This window comes from Miscanthus floridulus, chromosome 5 (genome assembly GCF_019320115.1).
Source record: "Miscanthus floridulus cultivar M001 chromosome 5, ASM1932011v1, whole genome shotgun sequence".
Lineage (NCBI taxonomy): Eukaryota > Viridiplantae > Streptophyta > Magnoliopsida > Poales > Poaceae > Miscanthus > Miscanthus floridulus.
The window spans coordinates 112612722-112637757 of record NC_089584.1 but is presented as its reverse complement, the minus strand read 5'-3'; the positions used below and the strand labels follow the sequence as shown (position 1 = coordinate 112637757).

The following is a 25036-nucleotide window of genomic DNA, read 5'->3' as shown; positions in this document are numbered from 1 at the left end:
TGAGATCTGACTGGGCTACAGTGGCGTTCCAGCGGGAGAGGGACGCAGCGCAGGGGGGTCTATATTACAAAGGCAGCAGCAGTCAGTGAGGGGGCGCGCGTGCCTCTCTTCTGCTTCCTAAATTTGGCTGTCTGCCGAGCTCCGGCTCTACAGTTTGCTGCGGCTTCAGGGCAGGCGCTTGAAAAAAGGGGAGGCCATGGAGTGCTCCCGGGGGAGGCGGAGATGGACATGGAGGTGGTGTGGCAGATCCATGCTAAAGCTGGCGGGGCTGTGCTTCGCCGTGTCCATCATCTGCCTGTGCGGCGTCCGGTCCTGGGCTTGCAGTGGCAGCGGCTGCAGGGGGAGTACTGTGTTGCTCCGTTCAGGTAACGAATCAAGAAAGGCGTTCTCACTCTTATGCAGATGTTTGCCGCATTTCGGAATTTTTTTTCCCGGTTCTCTCTGGTGACCCTGCTCTGCAGAGTTATTGGTGTCACACGTTTCTCATCCGTGGTTCATGTTTGCCAAGGTTCATTCACTAGTTGCTTCGTCCTCATGATGTGTTCTTTATGTTCTTTATGCACGTAGCTGCCTGCACTAGTCTAGCACCGGATTGATCTTGGTTTCACTGCAGTTATGTGTTTTAGCTTAGGATTGAGGATCACTACTCCCAAAGTAACTTCATTGTCCTCTTCTTTTCCTTTTTGCTCTTCAGAATCCTGGAGACGAGGACGAGCGGCAGCATCTTACGGTGATCAGGTTCGTATCCATCTCCCTCTCGTCTCTACGACCTACTGTCCTCTATCCACTGCACACGTACCGATGAGACCGCGCAGAGATCAAACCGACCAGCATCTTCGTTTGGCTGTGGCTTGTCGTAAACGATCGTAAATTTCTAGCCAGAACAGTATTTTTCTCTCACACAAACCAGTCAACAGGACTTTTTCACGAACCAGCAACGATGCGAACCAGCCAACCGAACAGGCTAATGATTAGCTGTTGCCATGACGATGCGCCATGGACCAGCCGCTAGCACATCAAATCTCTAAACCCACAGAGAGCGACAGAGGACGCGCCAACCGCACCCGGCTCCGCCATGGCCGGTGCACACTGCAGCTCCCAGTAGTCAGTAGCGATCACAGGCACAGCCGCACAGGCACGGCCATGCCAGCTCGCACAGCCCCGTCCGACAGCCCTTCAACGCCGCCGGGTCCCATGGCCTTTTGACCATACGTCACTGCCGAATGCCGATCGATCGATGCAAATATGCAACGGCAATGGCAACACCACCCACCGACCCACGATAGCGACCTTACCGACTGATCCGTACGTACGTTCCACGCGTGCGCGACGACCGACGTACCATCACTGATGATTCATTATTCTTCTTGCTGCTCGCGCAGGGGTGCGACATCAACACGGGTGGGCAAGGGCAATGGCGGCGGCTGCTGGCGGATGGTCCGGGGTCAGACCCGCCGCGGTGCACGTCCAAGTGCGGCGACTGCAGCCCGTGCCACCCGGTGCACGTGGCCGTGCCGCCGGGCGTGCCGGTCACCACCGAGTACTACCCGGAGGCGTGGAGGTGCAAGTGCGGCAACCGCCTCTACATGCCATGACCGCACTCCGCCGTCCGAGCAAGGAGGCGGCCAGCCAGCCGGCCGAGGCGCCGGGCCTACGCTGCATTATTGCACCGGGGGCGGGGTGGCTCTCGCCTGCGCTGCGCTGCGCGCGGTGTCGTGGTCCTCGCCGCGCGCGCATGGGCGGGATCTGCACTCTGCAGCGCGCGTGGAGGCCGTCGCGACCTACCACACTGACCGGCTGCCCGCTATGGGTCCGCTGGGGGATACTGAGACTGTGCATGGTTTTTTCCGTGCCGCGCGCTGGAATTCGCACGGCCCTACCACGAGCGCGTGGAGCGGAGCTGAGGCATGGCGGGCGTACGGCGCGTCAGCGCGTGCTGGATCGAGGAGGAGGGCGGCGAGGCGAGCTGAGAGAGTGCCTGAGACGGGACCTGCCGCGGCCCACTCCTGCACATGTCCGTATAATCTGTTTCGAAAGTGTTGATACTCGGTCTCTTCAATTTATTCTTATGTTGTTTTTCGCAATCTGAATCTTGTTACACAATTTTCTGGTGAACTTTGTAGCCAAATGTAGTGTTGGATTCGAGTACTATATATCGTGCTAGTATGGAACAGTTCAAAAACCTGCTTGGACTCTCCCGCGCTCTCCAGGTTCGTAAGTGTCCAGCACAAATTACACAACGTGTAGTGGAACTGGACAAATCCAGACCGTGCTAGGCCGATCGATCACTCCAACTCCAACTCCAACAAGGTGTGTGCCGTCGGGCTATTTCCCAAACGGTAACGCTCTATCCAGAACGTCCATCCGGACGGTTCCGTTGGAAGGCAGCTATGCTCACGAGGCTTTCTTATGCACTCCTATGCGGCACCACTCGCGCCACTCGTTCACATTGCGAAAAAAGAAAAGAAACCATCGAAGCACACTCTCCTCCATACCTACGGCCGCCACAGGCGACGGCGCCGCTCCCACCCCAGCCGGTCGACACCGCTGGCTTCGCACCGTCCGCGCCTCCGCCCCAGCCTCCCCTTCCTCTCTCTCTCCCTCTCTCCCGACGTGGCCCAAAGCACGACCACCTCCGCGCGCTGCGCACGGACGGCCTGGTGATGCCCCAGCCGTGCGGCGCAGCCCCCCGCGCGGGGTGGCTGATTGCGTGCGTTGCGCACCTCTACCAAATTTTGCCTCATTGTTCCTTCCACCAGATCCACTGCGCGACAAGAGATCCGGTGGTGGTGGGGACTGTGGCACCGGCTGCAGGGGACTGGGGGGGGGGGGCATATCAAGCCCACGTTACCAGCGGCCATGAATGGGTCCCCGACGGCCTCGTAGTAGGCGGAGTACACCTGGTCGATGGTGGCAACGACGCAGTTGCCTACGGTGAACTTCACACATCGACGAGCTTCGATTTCACAAGCAGCAAGATGTTGATGGTAGTTATCATACATTATACACTTCAATATAACTTGAAATAATGCATGAAAATGATCACTAACATAGAGGGTTTAAACTAACAATTTTCACAAGTTTTTGTGAATCTATGTTTTTAGTAGGGTTATTTCAGAAAACCGTCAAGGAGGATCAAAACGTCAAATAAAATCGCGCTTATCCGCAGTGAAACCAACTCCAGAAGGTTCTAGAGGACTCCAGAAGCCACGTCATCGAAGCAGAGGACGAGAGGGTGATAGGTGGGGCCCCCGCCCCTGTGGGCCCCACCTGTCAGCCCCGTTGCTACGTCGGTTCTCCACCGCCTCTGAGGTTGCATCTCCGCCGTTCTTTAAGTCGGTTTGATCCGAGGGCCCACGTTGGACGCTCTAGCCTATATAATCAGCCCCTGTCCCCCTCCAGAGCACGCTATCATAAATCAAGTTTAGACTAGAAATCAGGGTTTTCAGAGAGAAGATAGTAAAGCTTCAATTCTTCAAGTTTCTAGTATAGGCTAGCTATCAAGGTTCGAGTAGAGTGTGGGCTATTGCTCAGAATTCTGGATCTGCTGTGTGGAGAATGGTATAACCATTGTACCTCTATATTTATGACTTTGTACTACTTCAATATTATGTTGCTATTTATTGTGTTCCTAGTTTGCTCTAGTTGTATGCTTGATATAGTTATGATTGATGATGAATTTATGCATATGTTCACAAAGCTCTTAGCTCAGTACTCGAGTGAGTTAAGTGATCAACATTATGTAAGCATTGTGCTTAGATATTGTTTGCATGCGGATGCATTCTGCACTCTAGGTCATGTGGTAGATCGTGGATGTGACACTCCCGTTGAGTCCTTTGTAGTCCACTCTCTATTTGTAGAGCAAGTAGAACGCGGTTGTGAAGGGAGACAAGCTCCGTTCTTGATCTCTCCTTCGTAATGTTTCTTATGCATAGATCCAAAGTTAGTTATACTATAGATGAGAGTGTATATACTTGGGTGTACAAAAGACTTAGTAAACAAGGAATGACTTAGGAATCTTTTGCTCTTAACGAATCTTCTGCTTAGCCGTACTATATTTTATGAGTCTCCATTTCTATCTCTGGAATATCATTATTACCTTACACTTATTATATGTTTATCCCTTGACTTACCCCTACCATAGCATGAGACTGATTTTATCATAAGTATATATATTTGTCAATATCTCTATGCCAATACAACTCCGTAGATCCTCCCTGTGGATAAAATATAAATAACGATACCTGGTATACTCCCGGGTGAAATGCTACAATGATACATTATTTGTGCGCTTGTGGATTACTTAGTATATGTAAATTTACAAGTGTTCTCCATAACTACCAACAACGCATTTCTGGCATCATGTTAGGGATGACAACTTAGTAAAGAGTGAGGCTAAGAAATGTCAACACAAGGAGATATAGCGATGTGTGCTAAAAACGCATGGGGCAAGCGTATATTTCAAGTGTTTCGGATGTTTCAGAGGTATGTTGCAATTATTTCAGATGAATGTTGCAAAAGTAGATCAAAATATTGCATATGTTGCAATGGTTGTACATATATGTTGCGAAGGTCTGTTCCCAATGTTTTATCTATGTTTTTGGACGTATTGTTGCAAGTGTATTTATCTGGATGTTGCATACGTTTCACACATGTGCTGCAAGTGTTTTATCTCGATATTGTGTATGTTTGCAATGGTTTTCAAGTTGTTTTCATGTGTTTTAAAAACATGTTTCAAGTGTCTCATTTGTGTTCAGACGTATGTTGCGAGTGTTGTATCTAGATGTTTCAAAAGTAGATCGGGTGTTGCACATGTTGCAATGCGCGTGAGAAGCGAAGGGGATGCAATCGGTCCCCACGCGTGGTCTGGCGGCGTCCGGGTGGCGCGGTCCCTGCATGGGCACGTGAAACCTAAGCGCAGGTGGGCGCATGTTTTTTTTTTGCGATCATGGGCATGGATTGCTGGTGCGAACGCAGGAAACGCGGGCGTCCAGATGCGGGCCTTGGGTCGGACGTCCGGGCGTTAGCCATCCCATTCCCCAAAGCCCCAAACGCGCCGCCACTGCCGCTCGCTCAGATGCATATCATCCGTTCTATCCTACATCTCTTTCGACATCATAGGCCTCCTTTGGAAGTCCATATCCCCGTGGATATCCCGGTCTTTTCTTCGGGTGGGATGCCCCACGCGGAATTACGCCACGGGCTAGAATCCCCTCCATTTGGAAGCCCACGTGGGGGGGGGGGGGGGGGGGGGAGCTCGACCCGAACCCTGGCTTTTTCCCGGGGTGGCTCCTCCTGCACGCTCCGGTTCGGGGAGCATTTCCCCGAGCGAGGCAATGCGCGAGACGAAGAAAGCACCCTGCCGCCGCCTCCGTCGACGCTGTCCTTGGCCCATCCCCGCCGCCCTCGCCTGACCGCCGCTGCCACGGCCTTCCTTGTCTCATCTCCGCCGCTTCCTCGCCATCGATACGTGACTGCCGGCCTCGCTGTCGACCAACATCATTTCCATCTCAGTTTCAAGATCTACTCCAGGTGAGATCCAAGATCCAGTGCAAGTTCCTCTCCTAGATCCACTTATTCTTACCTTTTGGTCAGCCTCCCATCACAGAGACTGACCCGGACTGCAACTTCTACAAGCGAATACACTACTCGAGTAGAAGAAAGGAAGGAATGGCTGACGTTGCTGTTGAAGAGAAGGTGGTGGAAGAGGTAGCAAGGCTGAGTTGCAATGCAAGCAATTTCGATGGTCAACTTCCCTGACGTTGTTGCTGTCATCCCTGCTAGCAGGATCAGATGCAGTCACTTGTTTGTCTGTACTTCCCCTGCATCTCTTTAAGCAGGTCGGTATATATATTTCTGCTGCATGGTGCTGAATTGCTGATTATGATATAATAATATTCTGAATTTCTGATTATGATATAATATTCTTTTATTTACAACAGAGAGCTAATGTCGACACACTTGTTAGTATCTTGATGAGAGAGCTGAAACATCATCTGCTGTTGGAGAACGAATTGATCGGTTCAGCCTATCCTATATATGCGTTCGTTTCTCTCATTTTGCCAGGTGTGCTGATCGATTCGGCCAGGACTTGTCTAAATGCACCTGGACTGAACACCCTTGAAAACAAGGTCAAACTGCTAGTGCTGAAGGAACTGAAGAAGCTGTGGGACAAGGAGGAGCCTGAACTTCCCTGGCAGCAGGGGGAGTTCTCGCACTCAACACCCTCCTCGTGGACGATTCCCCTTACAAAGCTCTGCGCAATCCGGTACTGCCTTTTTCCTGTTCGTTCCTACTTCATACGCAACATCTACCACAGCTGCTAATGCTCACTACTGGACTGGGTTGTATATACTTCACACACTTGACACATGCATTGTCTCCCTTTGATGCATGTCTGCTGTGCAGCCGCACACCGCCATTTTCCCTTGCCCCTAGAGCTACAAGAACGACAAGGACGATGCACTGGGTAATATAATATAATAAGCTTCGATCGACTTCATCAGACACTCAGACTAGTAATAAAATAAGGCGTAGTTACATTCTGCTTAGAACGCAGTAGTACAGTGTATAGAATTGAAGAGTGTTACCCTGTTCGCTTACTCGTCAGCCTGACTTATCAGTTATGGTACAATGTTTTTCTCTCACAATAAATCAGCGAACAATATTTTTTAATCTGGCTTTTCAGCGAAACAAACAGGGTTATGGGTTAACAATGCTCCATGAGCAGGACCTGGTGGAGAACTTCGCTTGTACCTGGAGAGCCTTGCCACTGCAGAGGATGTTCAGCGTTAGGAAGCGTTACGTTACGTCAGGTAGCACCCTTTTGGTCAGCCCCCATCACGGAGAGTGACCCGGACTGGAACTTCTACAATTGAATACTACTACTGGAGTAGATAGAAGAAAGGAAGGAATCGCTGAGGCTGCTGTTGACGAGAAGGTGGTGGAAGAGGTAGCAAGGCTGAGTTGCAATGCAAGCAAATTTCGATGGTCAATTTCCTTGACGTTGTTGTCGTCCCTGCTGGCAGGATCAGATGAAGTCACTTGTTTGTCTGTGTTTTTGTATTGGATATTATGACATGCCAGCATTCAGTTTTTTCAGTACTGTCGTCTTACTGAATTGGGTGTTATTATGAACGAGCTTGGTGCTCCAATTTTCGATTACACTTGCATGTTTGCTTGTAGCAGTAAGTAGGTCAAAATCGTCTTCCTTTAAAAAACAAACCAAAAAAAAAACGTTTCATGTTTCTTCAACTGAAGCCCACACCGGCCCAGGCACCAGTAGCTAGCTTCCTGGCGGACTCACAGCCCAGTAGCAGCAAAAGCAACCACACCACGGCCCAGCTCTCATAAACTCTCCGCTCCTTACGACCCGCCGCGGGTCTCCTCCGTCCGCGCCAGGCGGCGGCCGTCACGCTCTCTCTAGAGTCTAGACCAGCGCAGCGACCGTCACCGACTCGCCGGCGTCCCCCGGCGCCAGCGGAGGCCAGGATGGCATTCATCGCCAGAGGTGCAGGATCCTCCTCCGCGTTCATTTGCTGTCGGTTTTCGCTCTTGTCTGATTGTACTTGCGCACCAAAAAAAAATCTCTTTTGGAAATGTATGTTTGGTGAAATGCTGAATCTGGCATCCGTAAAAAGAGGGGTATACATAGCTCCCAGCTGGAGATCCACTGTCAAAATCAGCATGACTAGTATTTTGTTTTTTTCCCTTGTTCAAATTTGAATCATGTGCCTCCAGTCAGCTTGTTCGGTTGGCTGGTTCGTATCGTTGCTGGTTCGTAAAGAAGTACCGCTGGCTGATTTGTATGAGAGAAAAATACTATTCCGACTGAAAATTTACGATCGTTTACGACAAGCCACGACCAAACGAACAGACTGAGTATTTTCGGTCACGCCCTTTCGTATTTTGGATGCATCTGCACTCAACTCACATGATTGGGATGGAGAAGAAAGCCAGACAGATTCCCACTGATTTTCCAAAACGATGTTATTAGCCAGCTGCTTCCGATTAATCACACCACATCATTACCGAATCTTGTTCAGGGCGTGTTTTGAAAAATGCCTTTTTCTTCTTCCAACTGTATGCACAGTGCTGATTGGTAGAAGAAATAGATGGGTCCCTAGTGATTTTGACAAATGATGTTACAGACAGCGGTTTCTTTTCTGGTGCGTGTTAGATACCAAGATTTTGCTACTATTTTGGTAGCATTTTTAAGTTTTGCAGCCTCTTAATTTGTACTAGATGTGATCGACTGACCAAAAGCTTGGAGTAGAGGAAGGAAGAAGGCGCAGGCTGCATGTTAGGAGGAAAGCCTGGCTGTGGGTAGTTAGGAACGGAATTAAGTGATGCTTCTAGATAGTATATGTGTTGTGATTTGTGAAGTTTCTTCTCAATTACTCCCTCCGTCCTAATATATAAGGTGTAGCCACATCTGATTCAAAGACTAATAGCGCATTTAATTCTCTCTCTCAACACTGCATCGATGTATGTGCGTCTAGAGAGAGCATGCCCTATATTATGTGGGAACATATCTGGTGCAAACCAACCATCCCGTGCAACCTTGTAAACTACGAATCAGGGCCACAAGATGCTAATCCAATGGACAAGGTTAGAGGTGGGATTATTTTTTCGCTTAAGCCCCCCATCATCCGGCCACTTTTCCCACTAGAAACGGATGCGAGGGGGCAGGGGGTATTGGAAAAGTGGCCGGCTGGTGGGAGGCCTTAAGCACAAAATAATCCCATCTCTAACTCTGTCTATTGGATTAGCATCTTGTGGCCTTGATTCGTAGTTTCCAAAGTTACACGGAGTGGTTGGTTTGCACCAGATACGTTCCCTTAAAAATATAGGGAGGCCTGCCAAGCACGAGTCGATTCATATTTCCTAAACTAAACCGCTCTCCTGCATTGGAAGTTGGAAGGAGATGTAGGGTTCGTATCACAGCCAGTTTTCCCTTTTCACCTTTTTTTTTCTTTTTCTATGTTTTTCATTTTTTTAGAGGAAGCATTCGTCTACCTAGAATGTTATGCATCAGTAAAACTTGGTGGAGAGGAGGCTGATGAGGAGATAAAATTGTTGGCACCTCCTTACCACAGCTACTAACCCCCTTGGCTTGGCAGGGAGACCACCTAACCTAACTATCAGCCCATCAGTTCTTCTTAGCTAAGTATTTAGGTGTTGAGCGCCTTGCCTTCCTAGTAAGAAGGGGGTCGGAGTTCCCTTAGGCGTCGAACAACATGCTTCATTGTGGGCCTAGAAGCAAGAGACTCCTGCGTGCACCGGACCGCCAGGTTCAGGAACTCAACGGGGCCTTCTCCCTCAAGCCTTCGATGAAGAACTCGCGAACCCTGCCTCTTTGGATAAGCTGCTTGTTCGGGAGGCCGTAAACGATCGTGAATTATTTACTGTTGGCTGGTTTGATGTGAGAGAAAAACACTATTCCCGCCTGGAAATTTACGATCGTTTACGAGCAAGCGAACAATTCACAGCCCAGCTGACAATGTTAAAACCATTTTCATATGGAGAAAATGATGGGCCCAGTGCTTTGTTGTCTGAAATCAGCTCCAGCAGCACAACTCCGTAACTGTAGACATCTGCCTTGTCAGACACGCGGCATGTCATTGCATACTCAGGAGCCACATAAAAAGTACCAGCAACATCCGTTGTCGCATGTGTTCCTGAGTTCTGGAGAAGCCTCGCCAATCCAAAATCAGAAAGGTAGGCGTTGCATTCATTGTCGAGCAATATGTTGTTTGGCTTGACATCTCAGGCTTTTTTAAGTTCCAAAAAGTTTTCTTAAAAAATGTTACAGTAGTTATTATATCGAATTTTGCGATACGTGCATGAAGCATTAAATGTAGACGAAAAAAAACTAATTACACAGTTTGGTTGGAAATCACGAGACGAACGTTTTAAGTCTAATTAGTCATTGATTAAATATTAATTATCAAATAAAAACGAAAGTGCTACGGTAGCCAAATTTTCAAATTTCACACGACTAAAAGGCCTCGGTGCAAATTGCGGGGATGCATTCGTCATGCATGTACGCAAGCGCACGAGCAACATCCAGAGCAATCTTGTGAAGTCTTCTCCAGCTGATTGGCCTCTTACCCCTCTCTTGTATGAACCTTTCCAGGTTGCCACCTGGCAGATAGTTGTATATCAGAAACATATCCGACTCGCTGATGTGGTACCCCGAGAGAGTGCCAAGATGAGGATGACAGCATTGCCCAAGGATCCTCACTTCTGCTTGGAACTCCTTGTCGCCATGCTGCTTCCCAATAGCAAGCCTCTTTATTGCCACAAGAACTCCAGGTGCCACTCGGCTCCGTATGTCGCACCAAAGCCGCCGGTGCCAATGCAGTTGCTAGCATTGAAATTCCCAGTGGCGCGGACCACAGTCTCATATGTCAGGGGGCTCCAATTTCAACATCGGCCAAAATCTTGGGGCGGTTCGACACGACTGAAAAATAAGTCAAAAAATTATTCATTGGTAAACTCCAGCTGATTTGTTTCGTGGGGGGGGGGGGGGGGGGGGGGGGTTTGCTGGCCGGCTGGCCAGCCAGCCGAACAGCCCCCTTGACTTCCCTTCCCCTAAAAGACCGCTTTGTTTCGTGGTGGGGGTCCTTGACTTCCCTTCCCCTAAAAGAGCGCTTTGATGCTCTCTGAGGCCATTTCCTTGTGCAGATGCACAGGGTGAGTGCAACTAACAGAACCACAACAATGGCTGATGCTGAAGCTATGGCAACAATCTCTTTGACACCCAAGCCACCATCACCGTTGCTGCTGCTGCTGCTGCTGGGGCTGCCATTAGAAGTGCCTGGCCTTGTCTCAGTCAGCTCACAGATAATTGTTGGCATAGGAGAAACAGGAAACAGTTCACCAGTAACGGAGTGAACAGTAACTACATGAACTGGTGAGGCGGCGGCAGCAGCATTAACACCAGCAGTTATCTCCTCCTCAGATAGTTTGTTGTTGTCAAGCAGTAAAACAGTTTGATTTTGCAGTGCCACAAGATCAACAGGAACCTCCCCTGATAGAGAATTGTTGGACAGGTTAAGAAATTCCAGCGACCCCAGCTGGCCCAAACCGGAAGGTATCTCACCGCTGAAATTATTGCCGGACAACGAGAGAAATTTCAGATTCTTCTCCGCGAGGCCTGAGGGAAGCCGGCCGTAGAGCAAGTTGCCGCTGAGATCCATCCAGACGAGGCTTCTGCAATGGAGGAGGGCCGGTGGCACGCCGCCAGTGAGCCTGTTCCTGGACAGGTCCAGAGCCCGGAGACGCGTGAGCTCCCCAATCCGCGGCGGGATGGTTCCAGCCAACAAATTGGAGGACAGGCGCAGGCGCCGGAGTGCGGCGCAGCTCCCCAGCGCCGGCGGGATTGCCCCGCTCAGCCGGTTCCCGGAAGGGTCCAAGCTTTTCAGCCCTTCCGGTAAGGTGGCCGGCAGGAGGCCACGGAGGTAGTTGCCGGCGAGGTTGAGCACCTGGAGGCGCCGCACCGCCAGAGCTACGGAGGAATCTCGCCGCGGAGCCCCGCCGAGGGAAAGGCGAGCGATTTGAGCTCGGTGAGGCGAGCGACCGCCGGGGACAGCTCCCCTGCGAGGCGGCTGCCGGGTGGGGACGGGAGCGCGAGGGCCACGACGCGCCCGGACCCCGCGTCGTCGCAGGTGACCCCCGGCCAGGAGCAGTGGTGGGCGCCGGACTCCGGCGACCACTGGCGGAGAGCGTCGCCGGAGCCGGCGCCGGAGGTGAGGCCGCGCTTGAGGTGGAGCAGCGCCGGCAAGTCGTCCTGCTGCTCCGGCAGGGACGATGGCGAGGACGCGACGGAGGCGGTGGTGAGGAGGTGGAGAGCGAAGAGGGCGGCGGTGGTGGCGGAGTGGCGGAGGAAGGCCATCTCCGGCCAGTCGCCGACGAGCACCAGGACCTGGACGGCTGGAGCTCCTCGAAACGTCAAGCGGGACGGGAGAGCTTTGGGCTCCCAACTCAACTTTGGCACTGCTTAAAAAAAGATTCTTAGTCACATCAAATTTATGGTACATATATGGAATACTAAATGTAGATGAAATCAAAAACTAATTGCACAGTTAGATTATACTTTACGAGACGAACGTTTTGCACCTAATTAGTCAACGATTAGACAATTATTACCGAATACAAACGAAATACTACAGTGCGCTATAATGACGCACAGTGAATCCGGCGGCGCCGAATTCGGCCAACTAAACCAGACCTTTGTCTGGGTCAGTGGAGCCTATCTTCGACCACCGCAACCCAAAATACAACATCTATTTTCTTACATAACACTATAGACAAAAAGGTTCGATTCTTTTTTTTTATTTTTTTCAACAATAAGATCGAAAAGACTACATTTTTTGTAAATAGATTTTTAGAAAAAAGGACGCTCAGGTTTGAGTTATGTCTCTCCTACCATCTAAAATAGGTCTTATATATATATATACTCTATTAAAAACTATAGATATTATGTTAGATATCCATTTTGAATTTGATTCCATAATGTATGTCTAAGACAGCCTCAACTCTCCATTTTAAGGCCCTGTTTAGATGCAAAAAATTTTGGGTTTTAGGTACTGTAGCACTTTCGTTTATATTTGGCAATTAGTGTTTAATTATGGACTAATTAGGTTCGAAAGTTTCGTCTCGTGATTTCTCACTCAACTGTGTAATTAGTTTTTTTTCGTCTATATTTAGTACTCAATGCACGTGTCGCAGGATTTAATATGACGAATAATACGTAAAAATTTTTGGGTTTTGGGACATCTAAACGGCGCCTAAATTTGGGTGCCGCGATACTGGAGACAGCCTCAGCGGCGAACGAGTGACTCCGAGTCTGCCCACTGACTGCCTGTCGATGGACTCAGAGACTAGTACTGGTCTACTGGAACACGTGGTGGGGCCCACACCCGGGGGCTCAACTTTCATAGGTAGGGAATGGAGGACCGTGGAGTGATATCAAGAAATGCGAGGGGCACATTTCGACGGGATGCTTGGCTATGTGGTGTTCAATTGTTCGGGGCGTTTGGTACAGCTTCGTAAACGGCTTCAGGAGCTGTTTTACCGCTCCCCATACGGCCATACCAAACGCTTTGCAGCAAACTGATTCGTGGGAGAAGTCCCGGGAAAACCGGTGACTGGAGTTGTTTGGCGCAGAAAGAGCTGAAAATTTCGGCTTCGCCCGGCTCTCTCTCGTCCGCGTGGCCCAAACACACAACCATGGTCCAGATTGCCCCAGGTGAGGGACGGACGCCGGCGTGGGGAGTGGCGGACGTCGGCACGGGACGTTGCCGGCGCGTTGCGTGGAGGGGAGAGGCACGCGGACTCCGAGGCTCCGACGCCGGGCATGCAAAGGGACGGACACCAACGCCGGGCGTGCGAAGGCACGGCGAATGCGGACGAAGGCAGGGGGCGCGCGGTGAGGGGGTGCAGGCGGGCTGGGGCGGGGACGCTGGGCCGGGCGGACGCCGGCGCGTGGACTCATTCTAACAATCGATCTGGTGTGCTTGACACTGTGTATCCAGGCCCATCTAAACAAATGTGCTTCTTGTACGTATATACACCATTACAATCCCTGACAATATAATGGAACAATATGAAAAATAGAGAAAGATCTTCGGTCATAAAATAATCATCGCCCTCGACATATCGATAACTAACACACACTGACTTGAGTTACAGATTTTTATGTGTCTTCAAAAGAATTTGTGAATCTTATATTTATCCGTAACATATGGATATTGTAAAATTTAAACAGAAAATATATGCACAAGCAAATATTTTTGTGCTTAGCAGCGCAAGAAAAAAACTAAATTATATTTTAGTTTGATACAAGATTAATTATACATTGTCATATTATTGCCAACATTTGCTTATCCGTTGGATGTCGTCACAAAATAAATTATACCTCTCAAATTTTATGAAAATGGGAAAACATAAATAGTTATGTAGCATGTTTTCTCTTATTGCAACGCACAGGCATGTTTGCCAGTAATGATAAAATTTCTGGTTTCAGAAAAAAAAGTGAAAAGAAAACTGTGCAAGATCAGGTCATACGTAGATACATACACTACGTTTTACGAGTTTCAACACTCATCACTGCCGTCGAACACGAGCTTCCAGGGATGCTCAACCATCTCTATTATAAGGGATCAATCAAAATTATGCTTAGTCTACCTAGAAAATTGTCCTCTACAGAGATAACGTTCATTCGTCCACACCAAATTGTGCACCTAGAAAAATCCTCATACAACAGACCAACGATGTAGATCTGGGTCATGTTCGCTTGTCTTATAATCCGTATTTTTTAACTTATTTTTTCAACCGGAACAATGTTTTTCTCTCGCAATAAATCAGTCGGAACAATGTTTCGGCTTGTTTTTTCAGCGAAGCGAACGGGGCCCTAATCTCAGAAGGCTTCACCATCATCCTGTACTAGATCTGACCAACTGCCCATCCTACCTCCTCTACCTTTTTGACAGCCCATCTTTTTGTCTCAATAGAGTTTTTCGGTGGTATGTTTCGGTCCTCTTCCCCATTACTTAGAAAAAGTGAGCCACCGGTTCAGATACAAGATACTATCATTACCGCTTGGACAATTAGACAGCCAACCCATAATCGCAATGACCCAATTGCAAGAGCGGAGCTCTACCAACCGAGTTATATCCCCCGAGCCAAGTGGAGTATGCATGAAAGAGTCAGATGCTTTTTCTATTATTTTTCCTGACGCAGCTAGGCCATCCTAGACTTGAACCAGCGACCTCGCCCGTGAAGTAAATCATCGCCCCTATAGTCCAACCAATTGGGACGCCATGGGGAATTCCAGGCTTCAACGCAGCTCCTTTCAGGCTTCAAACGTGACTCTGTCCCTGCAAGCCACGAACGTCAACTCCCATGGGCGGCCAGGGTTCGATTCCCAATCCCCACGCCCCATTTTCTTCTCTTGAGAAAAAAAGTCGGGTTGCATCCGTTGATGCGCCATCGGTGCCGGCACCCACAGCCTTGCCAGCCGCTGTCGTGGGTGTGCACGGGCTCCCGCGTCCGCCAGCCCCGCCGTGGCCCTAGCCGCGCTTCGACCACCCCCCACTGGCCGTGCAGTGCTAACGCCGGCCGCATCTCCGCCCGTGGGGGACGACGCGACGATGTCGCGACGGCGGCGTGGCCATGGAGGACGAGGAGCAATGGGGATCCAATCGATGCCGAGGACGTAGACGTGGACGCCATCGGCGATGAAGCAACAAGGTCCTGCTCTGCACCTCTTTTACCCAGCCCCCACAGCCATTCCCTCATTGCCCAAACCCTAGCATCATTGCTGATCTATTCTCGTGCACAGCTGCAGGAGTTCGACAAAATGAAGTAATGGCTCTAGGAGATTGAGGAATCTACCACTGCGCTCTGGGAGATGCAGACCAAGGTTGCAAAGGTTTGTAATTCTTCCCATATGCGCTACTTTTCCATTCCAATAGGTAAGATCCACATATGAAGTACGGTTCGTCGGGCAAAAAAATAGCTTTGTAAAAGAAATGCTTATATGTGGTGATTTGTTTTGTTGATGTGTGGACATGGCAGTAATGCACATTTATGGTACCATTGTTGGCAGATTGAATCCTCAAGAGTTTTATTAGCTAAACAATTCTGTGGTTCTAATGAATAATTTTTTTTTGTTGTTGCTAGATCTCTAAAATAAATTTTTTTGATCCATAATTTTCAGTTGCATGGATATGATAAAAAAATGAAAACAGGAGAAGACTGGAGGGTGCTGCTGCTCTCTACCTGCTGCCACACTGCTGTGTGCTGCTCTCTACCTGCTGCCACACTGCTGTTGCTGCTTTCTGCTTGCTGACACAACCAAGGTGGGTTTTGGAAATGCGGAATGGTGTTTCCAGGTTTTCATTTCATCATCTTTAAAGTATATTTTCTCATGTAAAATTGTCACTTTTAGTTGCTGCTTTTAATTTTCATCAGAATTTATGTAAAAATGAAATGTTGTTTCGATGGTCAGCATGAAACTTGAAGTTGGCTGTGCCAAGGGCCAACGAAATCTGTTGGCTAGAGGGGTACCCGGTGGCTGACATCTTTTTAATCTTTCAAAAAACTGTAGATCAATTTTCTCAACAAGAGTTTTAGATGTTAAAAATATTTGGTTGTATTATATTAGTTGAGTTTTAGATGTAAAAACATTGCTTGTTTTATATTTGGTTTCATCCATGAATCCTTTAGTGGAATAAAAAATTTGTGATAAGTCAGGTACAAAATTTTTGTTTCTCATGTCTGTGGCTTTGTGAATTGCATAGACTGATAAATGGAGGTCAAAATCTGATGCTGCAGTGGCGACAATGAGGCCACCAGCGGAAAGTCACATCTGAGACCACATGCCTGGCCCAAGAGATCCACGATGTCAATGACGTATTGCTTGCCTTGCCGGTAAATGCAAAAGTCCCCGCCCCCCTCATAGAAGTCAGGGCATACCTAGTGCAGAGAGCTCCCGCTCTGTGCGGGGTCTGGGGAAGGGTGTTAGTGGTAAGCCTTACCCTTCTCTGTGCAATGCAAGGAGACCCCCTCATAGAAGTTAATTATTAATTAATCTGTAATCCTCAGCAAGCGCATGGATTTGTGATCCAAAATTGCTATGAAAATTTAAATAGTTACATCGATTTTCCTAGATGAATTTGTCATACTAGTTTTGACCATAGTTCCTCTTCTATCTAGCTAGCAAGCATGATGAATTTGTTGCGAATCCGAGCACTTCAGCATTTGTATATCGAAATAAACAAAATATATATATGGAAGTATAGTTGTGAGGTAGGAGTAACTTCAGTGATGACAAAGATGTAGCAGGTGCAATGTTAACTTGTTCCCGGAAGATGACAAAGATGTTAGTTGCCATTGGAGGTCACCAGTGGCCCGCAACATGATCCTGATGCTTCTTGCACAGGTCATGCCAGACAAGCGCTATCTTTTGAAGGAGTCGTACAATAGCTTAAAGGTTAAAAAAAAGACAGTGCATTTTGGAGTATTCCGTCATAGACTGATTCAATCCTACTTCGAGAATGTTAGTCTCACACACCAGTGGCATTAGGGTTAGTAATTCAGACTTATATGCAAGTGATTTTGCATTGCTTTTTGGATAGTTCATTGCTATTTGTTGGAGTACATGACATTTTTGGCATACAGATCATGTGCTTACTATTTAAGTAGAAGTATGAATGTCTACTCGATGAAATTGATGGGAAATTATTAGAGCATCAAGGGAGCTTGAACTGCATCTTAGAATTACTTGAGTGATGTGAACTTCCTCTAAATTCATTAGCTGTGCTTATTTATTTCATAACTATCTATATTGATTTGTTGGAGTTCAGATCTCATGCCATGACTCTTGCCAACAGAAGAATAATTGTAATTGTCTGTTGTGAGAGTTTTCAGAAAGTTTAGATTTTTTTCTTGGTCATCGTGTTCTTTAGCTTCCACTACTTTAGCTCAAAAAAAATGATCCACCTTCTAACCACTTCTGGATGAATGCAAGGTCTGGTTTAGTCTGTTTGGATGTCATCAACCAGACATGGAGACAAATGCATGGTAAGATTGATCTTTGCATTTCATTATTTGTATGTACAGGCAATGGATTCTCTCCATGCCTTATATGTACAATTAGAGATTCATGTTTTGTAGCATGTTAAAGCAGGCTTAGGTTTGAACCTATGTGATACTTTGCAGATCTTATCAATGTGTTTGAGGTCTTTTTTTTTCCAAAACTTCTGTTATATCCTAATCCTTCTGATCCATTAAATGTAGATGCGGTTTTGTCCATTTATTCTAAGCGGTGATGCCTTTTTTTTACCCGATGCATATTGGTGGTTTCCACTAAAATAGCGTTGGTGTCTTTTCTTTGACTCGGGGACATATTCTCTCGGCAAGCGAGCCAGAGATGGTATCTTTGTTGTGTTGGGCAGTTAGGCCATACGTTATTAATTTGGCCATGGAGAGTAACATCCGCATGAGTTACACATAGCTTGCATGCATAACTGCATGTTGCTTATGGTTGTGGGACACATCACCTCACTAAGCGGTGGTGCCTTTTCTTTGTTTCTAGAAAATGTTGCTGACTTCATTTATTTCCCCATACATTTTTATCCATTTATTCTATATTTCTCTCACCTAAGTGTTCACTTGTCCGTCGCCTCGTGTTGTATGAATAAATTTATAAACTATTTTTAATAAATATTAAAAACTTTCAGGACACATCATCTTTCCAAGCAACACATTTTGATCATTGATAGCACAATGGAGACACCAAATTTTCATCCAGGCGATTGTGTCGCTAAGAAGAACTTCGGCTTGGAAGACACATATTTTTTTCTCGCATCCTAGCAAAAGAAGATAAGCGCATATTGTATGTATGGTCAATAACCAATAAGGCAGGGCCGTCTCCAGGAATTTGGGGTCCTAGAGCGAAATGTAAATTGGGACCCTCATGTTCATCAGGGCTAGACTGTTGCATATGGCACAACGGAAGAATTACAAAACGAGATCACAACGGCATGGCCGATGGGCGAATGAAGATACGGAGTCATGTGTAGAAGCAATTGCAAGTCTCTATGTTTCAATTGCCACAGTCGGCAGCTAAACATGATTGCGTCATAAGTTATGGGTTAGAAACGAGAAACTAATAGATAAGTGCTCAATGCCTGAGCTAAATACTCAAAATTTGAACTGATATTAGCAGTCATGGGATGTAAATTTTGGGCCCTCTGTCTTTTGGGGGGCCTGAGCAGTCGCTCACCTCGCTCATGGCCTTCAATGGCCCTGGAATAAGGAAATCATAAGCATTCACGGCTTCACGTTCCCTGCTAGTAAAATAATGTGACATCGCTTCTCAAGTAAAAAAAACACTTTTGCCTCGATATTAGGTTCATCAGCTGATTATTGCAATTGCGCTTTCCTAAGTAGAATTCCTTTTTTCATTTTAACTATTTTTTTTAAAGTAGGTGAGTTGTGTAACAGAGACAAAAGTTTAATTAGTTCTGTCCAAGTACCCCTTCCATTATTTGCTTGGGTTAAACGAAACATAACACAAGACGACACACCACCTTGGCCAACGGGCGGTGGTACCTCGCTTTTATTTGGTTTGATATGGCTTCCCCTTGAACAAGTGATTTTATCTTGTGTCTTTCTTTTAAGTAGGTGTGAAACCAGAGATAAACTTGTTGGCTATATCATATTCTTGGATAACCGTATAAATATTCTATTTAGAATAATAATATTATAGGTTTATTGGGACACACCACCACATGAGTGGTGGTATGTTGCAAAACCACCCAATAAGTCATCAATTCCGTCCTTTCCATATTTAACTTCGTTCATTTATCAATTGCTGCAGGTAGAAGTAAACTCATTGATGTCTTATGTTATTATAAGGATAATACTATAGACCAATTTCTTTTTAGAAAACCATTATAGACCATGTGTTGGGGACCGAATACCGGAGTATCCAAAGAGGAGGAGCTAATAACCATCAAACGTTGATGCTTCAGAACAGATAAGAACGCAACTACACTTCTTGCCCAACGACCGAAGGTTGGCTCTGCCTCGCCCGACCCCCGAGGGCTAGACTCTGCCTTGCCCGAAGGCTGAGGGCTGGCTCCGCCTCGCCCGATATCCGAGGGCCGGCTCCGTCTCGCCCGACGTCTGGGGGCAGGCTCCGCCTCGCTCGACGTCCGAGGGCTGGCTCCGCCTTACCTGATGTCCAGGGGCTGGGCTCCGCCTCGCCCGACGTCCAAGGGCAGACTCTGCCTCGCCCGACGTCCAGGGGCTGGCTCCGCCTCGCCCGACGTCAGAGGGGCTAGGCTCTGCCTCGCCCGACATCCAGGGGGCGTCTGGGGGCAGACTCCACCTCACCCGACATTCGGGGACAGACTCCGCCTCGCGCCGACGTCTATGTGATACTCCTTCATAACTACGCATGCAGATAAGGCGGGGCACTCAAGTCAACTGCAATACCGAGGACCATACCCTGCACGCCTGTAGGAAAGTACCATCGGGATATGACTAGACGGGCGCTTTAAGCCCTTCCAAGCATGTCAGAGCCCAAATAGTGTTGTGGGCGCTGATATTTGTCCTACAGTGTTATGGGCGCCGGAATTTACCCTAAGACACGAATCCTGACAGAAACATATGACAACCACTATGGTCCAGGAGGAAACTCATGTCATCTATAAGTAACGAACGTGGGGCCTCTACGCCATTTGCTCCCCGTAGGGTCGCGGCTCGGCGCCCTGGTGCGCCGCGCCGCCCTGGTGCGCCGCGCCGCCTACCGAAGTAGGATGGGACATGACCACTTGCTGAACAAAGCCAGAGCACGGGCCTATCAGGATCAGCGAACGTGTTATCCCTGGCACCGTCTGCCATGTCAGCAGGGCAGGCTCAAAGGAAAAGGAAGACCCGACATCTTCGAATGACATTTTCTACCTCTGGTTTTTTTCTCTTTCTCCTATCTGTAATCCATGCTCCCCATTGATCTATAAAAGGGAGGGCAGGACACCCCACTAAGGAGACGGATCAATTCAACACACCACGCACCACATAATACACAGCTGAGCAGCAACCGAGCTCTCAATACCCGTTCAACCTTTTCATCAGAGACTTGAGACCTATCCCTCTCTCGACCGTTTGTACCCCCTACTACGAACATTTCAGTTCTAATAACACGAGCAACAACATCAAACTGAACGTAGGGACATTCTGCCCGAACCAGTATAAATTTTGTGTCTTTTAGCACACCATCCAGGCCCAACACGCAATAAATACAAATTTATTAGTTGGTGTTTACTCGAAACACCGACACCATGGGTCCCCCAGACACACACACGTTCTTAAAAACTATTATATCCATACATGTATGCATACATCATGTAGCCTCTGGTCGATAGAATTAATTAGTTTTGCTTTATATACCCTGCAACCCCACTTGCATTGGTTACATGTAGCATAGAGTGGGGTTATGTGATACGCCACCTCTATTCTAAGCGGTGCTGTCTTCTTATTCAGTTTGCTAACATGTCCATTGTTTCCTCTTAATATATAATAATCAAATTTGCCCTTTTTTTATTCATTTCTGTTTTAAGCAACTGCGAAACTAGTGATAAAACTCCTCTGTCTTGTAAACAATTCTATAAACTATTATTTAAAAAAATAATATTATATATAGACATGTAGAACACACTACCTCGCCTAGCGGCGGTGTGTGTTCTCTGAGAACACGTTGGTACCACATCCACACCATTGAGCCACCGAATTGAGCCACCGATTTCGTCTCATTCTTTCTTACATGGCTCATCTTAATTGCTAGAGATAAACCTCTCGACCTCTTTTGTTTTTGGATGACGAACTCATCTTGCGAAAACAATTGTGGACCACTGGACCATACGGGGGGATCCCAATCCCCCACCTGAGGCCATGTTCGGTTATACCCCATTCCATGGGGGTTAGACCGTTAGAGTGGATTGGGAGGGATTTTGACTTTCTAGGAATTTAAACCACCTCAATCCCCTTCAATCCTCTTGGATTCATTTGCAACCGAACATGGCCTGAATTATATATATTAATCTTGTGGCTCCAAAAGCCAAATGTTGGAAAACAACTTTGCTACAAGCTTAGATTACATTTGCATTGCCGTAGCTAAAATGGAGCACCAAGCATCCGCAACGTCCCTGTCCTTCTTCGGCAACCTTGCCTTCCATAGTCCAGCCTCCGATTTACACGCAGCCAGTGAAGCATTTAGCGTCATCCGATCATCCCTGAATACCGTATTATTCCTTCTCTTCCAGATGTGCCAGCAACATAGCAATAGGAAGGTTCCGAAGTGTTTCCTTGGGACATGTCCCGGTGTCACAATCTCATGAAGTTTCTGCACCGGCCAGTCGACCTGAGTGTCGATGTGAATGGCCTCAACTGCCGCGCAGCTGTACATCCAAAGATAACATGGGCTGGCGTCTCTTCCGCGGCATGACACACATCACAGACCGCGTTGTCCACTATATATCTTCTTCTCGATCAAATTGGCCTTGCACTGAATCCCGACAGCAGCCATGCAAAAGAAACGTACTCGTGGTACATACATTTACGCACACATGCTAGGCGACACCCACGTACAAAATATTTGTCAAAACAAGCGTCCGCAGCATCGTCGATTCACCAGTGATCAGCACCAACCTCCGTTCCAGGCTTGTGCTGCACACGACCAGGGGAGGTTCGACGCCGCGGGGGTGCTAGCTGCGATGGGGAGGTTCGGAGCGACACGTCTCGCGCTGCTGATGGCCATCATGCGGGCCGCCGAGGAGGCCGCCCGCGTGGCCACGCTGAAGACGGTGAACCCGTCTCGGCTGACCTCATTGCGCGCTTCTCGCGCATGTTCCCCGGCGTAAGTATAGTTGGCCATGCAATCCGAGCCCGTCGGCCCGGCCCAAGGCCCGTTTTTTGGCCCGGCCCAAGCACGGCCCTGCCCGGCACGAAGGAGCAGGCCGTGCCTTGGCGTGGGCCGTCACGGAGGCGGCCCGGCCTGCTCGTCTGCCATAGCCGCAGGCCGCAACCTCCTCCCCCGCGAGCCCCACCCCACACGCTTCCGGTCCCAGTTCCCACCCCCGATTCCCCTCCCCCTCCCCCTCCCCCTCCCCGTGCAGCCCCACGCGACCCCGAACCGGCGAACCCTAACTCCCTTCCTCTCCCCCTCCCCGTCGCCCCGCCGCCACAGTCCCCTCCCCACGCGGCCGCGCCGCACTCACTCCTCTGCGGCGCCACCGAGCTCCCGTGCTGCCCCTCGCCCCCTACTGCCCCTCCTCCAGCTCCATCGCCTCCTCCCGGCGCCTCCTGTCCTCCTCCTCCACGCCCCAGCACCGCTGGCCCTGTTCCGTCCTCCCGTGCGGCCGCACTTAGCTCCTCCCTCTCGGATCTCGCGGTCGCGCTCGCGAAGTCGCGAACCTCCGCAGATCCTCCATGGCACGGTTGTCGAGGGGCGGCGATGCGGCCAGGAGCAGGCGGCGCATCCACCGAGCACGCAGCCCCGACGAGATCTGGATCCGACGGCTTCGCGAGATCCAGCGCGAGGAGGCGGAGGACGACGAGATCCACGCGCGAGGAGGCGTGTGGCGCTCCCCGGTGGCGGATCTAGGGTGGGCGCGCTCACCGGTGGCGGATGCAGGGCATGTCCGTCCTCCGGCAGCGGATCAAGGGTGGTGGCATCCCCTGGCGGCGGATCCAGGGCGTGCTCGGCCTCCGACGGCGGATCTAGGGTGGTGGCGTCCCCGGCGGCGGATCGAGGGCGGGCGCGACCGGATCCAGGGACGACGAACGTGGTGGTTGGCCTCGAGCGGCTCCTCCGGATCCAGCTTCGAGGGCGTCAGCCTCCTCGGTGGCGAGCGCGCTGGCCTCCTCCGGATCCGGCGTCAATCTCCTCGGCGGCGAGCGCCGTCGACCCCCTTCCTCTCTCTCTCTCTCTCTCTCTCTCTCGGCAACCAGTCGTCCTCGAGCTGGCACGGCCTGTGAAATTGGTCGTGCTTCGTGGGCCGGCCTGGCTCGAAAATCGGCCCATAGTGTCGTGCCTGGGCTGGAGGCCAGGCCCGGGAGGCACGGCGTGCCGTGCCAGCCCGTTGGCTATTGGGCGGGCCTGGCTGGCCCGTTGGCCATCTATAGGCGTAAGCGTTGCCCAGGTTGGTTTCACCGCTTGCAAGTTCATGTCTTTCGATTTCTTGTTCAGAGATTGTCGTAACTACTAGAGTAGTTCATACAAATCACTTACAGTTGTGTGTTCATCATAGCATAGAGTGCGATCTGGTGCACAATTGGATTGGTCAGTTAGAATAATATGTGAATTATATATTTATACTAGTATCCGAATAATATAAATCTGGGATCCAAACGTAACTGATTATCACTGTTCAGAATCCCGATTTTTAAAATCACTCTCTGTAATCTGGATTCTTACAATCCTCTGCGGATCGAAACGCAGCCTAAACAAAGCTGTTGATTTTCAGTCCGGTACCCGTACGCTGTTGATTTTCAGTCCGGTACCCGTACTCCGGTGTGCAAGCCTAGCAAACATGAATATAAAATGGTTTGAACCCATCTAAACCGCTTAACCCAAACTGCCTAAACCGCTCAAAACCTTGAGTCAACAAGTCTAATTGCTAGTACTGAACAAAGGATGTGTTCAACAAACAGTTTTTTGCCTCGCACGCCACGGAAAGGTACCAACGGCCCGCCCAAAACAACCGAAGGCGTCGTAATCGTTGCTGCGGTAGCAGCTACTGTAGCTTCCAACGGGGCTGAACCTGAACTGACCATCAAAAGAGGACGGCCCATCTTACCGCACACGGACGTGGCGCCCGGCCGTGAGGCTGCGAATTAGGCGCCAGCCGGCACACCTGTCGGCACCCGGCTGGCGCCAGCGCAGCGGGCCGCCGCAATGATACGCGCCTCGCAGATCGAGGCCGTGGGACACGGGAAAAGAGCGCGGCGTGGCGCAGCTCCTCGTCCATCGGTCCGGTGAGGTGAGGTGAGGTGAGGTGGCGTGGGTGGCACTACCACGGCACGACAGCTCATGGCTCGATTGCCATTGCCCTTTTGTTTTCTCCGCTCCTCATGCTTCCATCGCTTCGCACCCTCGCTTTTCCAGCCCCGTCAATGGCCGCTGTATTTCGCGCTGACTGACCGGCCCGCCGGCCGGCCGGCTGAACCTCTTGGGGAGTTACAGGGTCTGTTTGGTTGTCTTCGTAAAGCTAGTTTGGCTTACATTTTAAGCCAGGGCAGCCTAAGACAAGCTCCGACAATGCAACCTTAGGTTGTTTGGTTGGTCTTGGCTATGATGATAGAATCACCTTGCATAAGAATGGAGGTGGACTTACCACCATCCACCAGCAGCAACACCATGTCCGGCGAGCAACGAATCCACACAATCCCCACCGCGGCCACGCCAGTCGCCTCCGATGGCCGTCCGGCGCGGGCCTCACATCATCAAGCTTCACGATTC

The 25036-nt window shown here is 49.4% G+C and overlaps 1 protein-coding gene, 1 long non-coding RNA gene, 1 other non-coding gene and 1 pseudogene across 3 annotated transcripts; 3 read left to right on the top strand and 1 right to left on the bottom strand.

Moving 5' to 3' along the window:
• The first annotated feature begins 60 nt into the window (after positions 1 to 60).
• On the top strand, positions 61 to 2015 carry LOC136453080 (uncharacterized). Its single transcript, XM_066453658.1, has 3 exons — positions 61 to 365; positions 695 to 738; positions 1383 to 2015. Exons 1-3 carry the CDS (start codon positions 197 to 199, stop codon positions 1593 to 1595), a joined length of 426 nt encoding a protein of 141 aa, XP_066309755.1. The 5' UTR covers positions 61 to 196; the 3' UTR covers positions 1596 to 2015.
• Positions 2016 to 7936: 5921 nt separating this feature from the next.
• LOC136455717 (small nucleolar RNA R12) lies at positions 7937 to 8015 on the top strand. The gene has a single exon (XR_010759192.1). It is a non-coding gene; the product is annotated as a small nucleolar RNA R12 (small nucleolar RNA).
• A 1182-nt stretch (positions 8016 to 9197) lies between these two features.
• Positions 9198 to 11899, bottom strand: LOC136453079 (probable LRR receptor-like serine/threonine-protein kinase RPK1; annotated as a pseudogene).
• A 2865-nt stretch (positions 11900 to 14764) lies between these two features.
• On the top strand, positions 14765 to 15910 carry LOC136453078 (uncharacterized). The gene is made up of 3 exons (XR_010758947.1): positions 14765 to 15258; positions 15350 to 15439; positions 15728 to 15910. It is a non-coding gene; the product is annotated as an uncharacterized lncRNA (long non-coding RNA).
• Positions 15911 to 25036: the final 9126 nt, after the last annotated feature.

Bases quoted from the DNA above. Each gene is read 5' to 3' on its own strand.
- LOC136453080 (XM_066453658.1), top strand. From the start codon at position 197: ATGGAGTGCTCCCGGGGGAGGCGGAGATGGACATGGAGGTGGTGTGGC. The intron at 366-694 runs GTAACGAATCAA...TTTGCTCTTCAG, and splicing joins TACTGTGTTGCTCCGTTCAG to AATCCTGGAGACGAGGACGA. The intron at 739-1,382 runs GTTCGTATCCAT...CTGCTCGCGCAG, and splicing joins CAGCATCTTACGGTGATCAG to GGGTGCGACATCAACACGGG.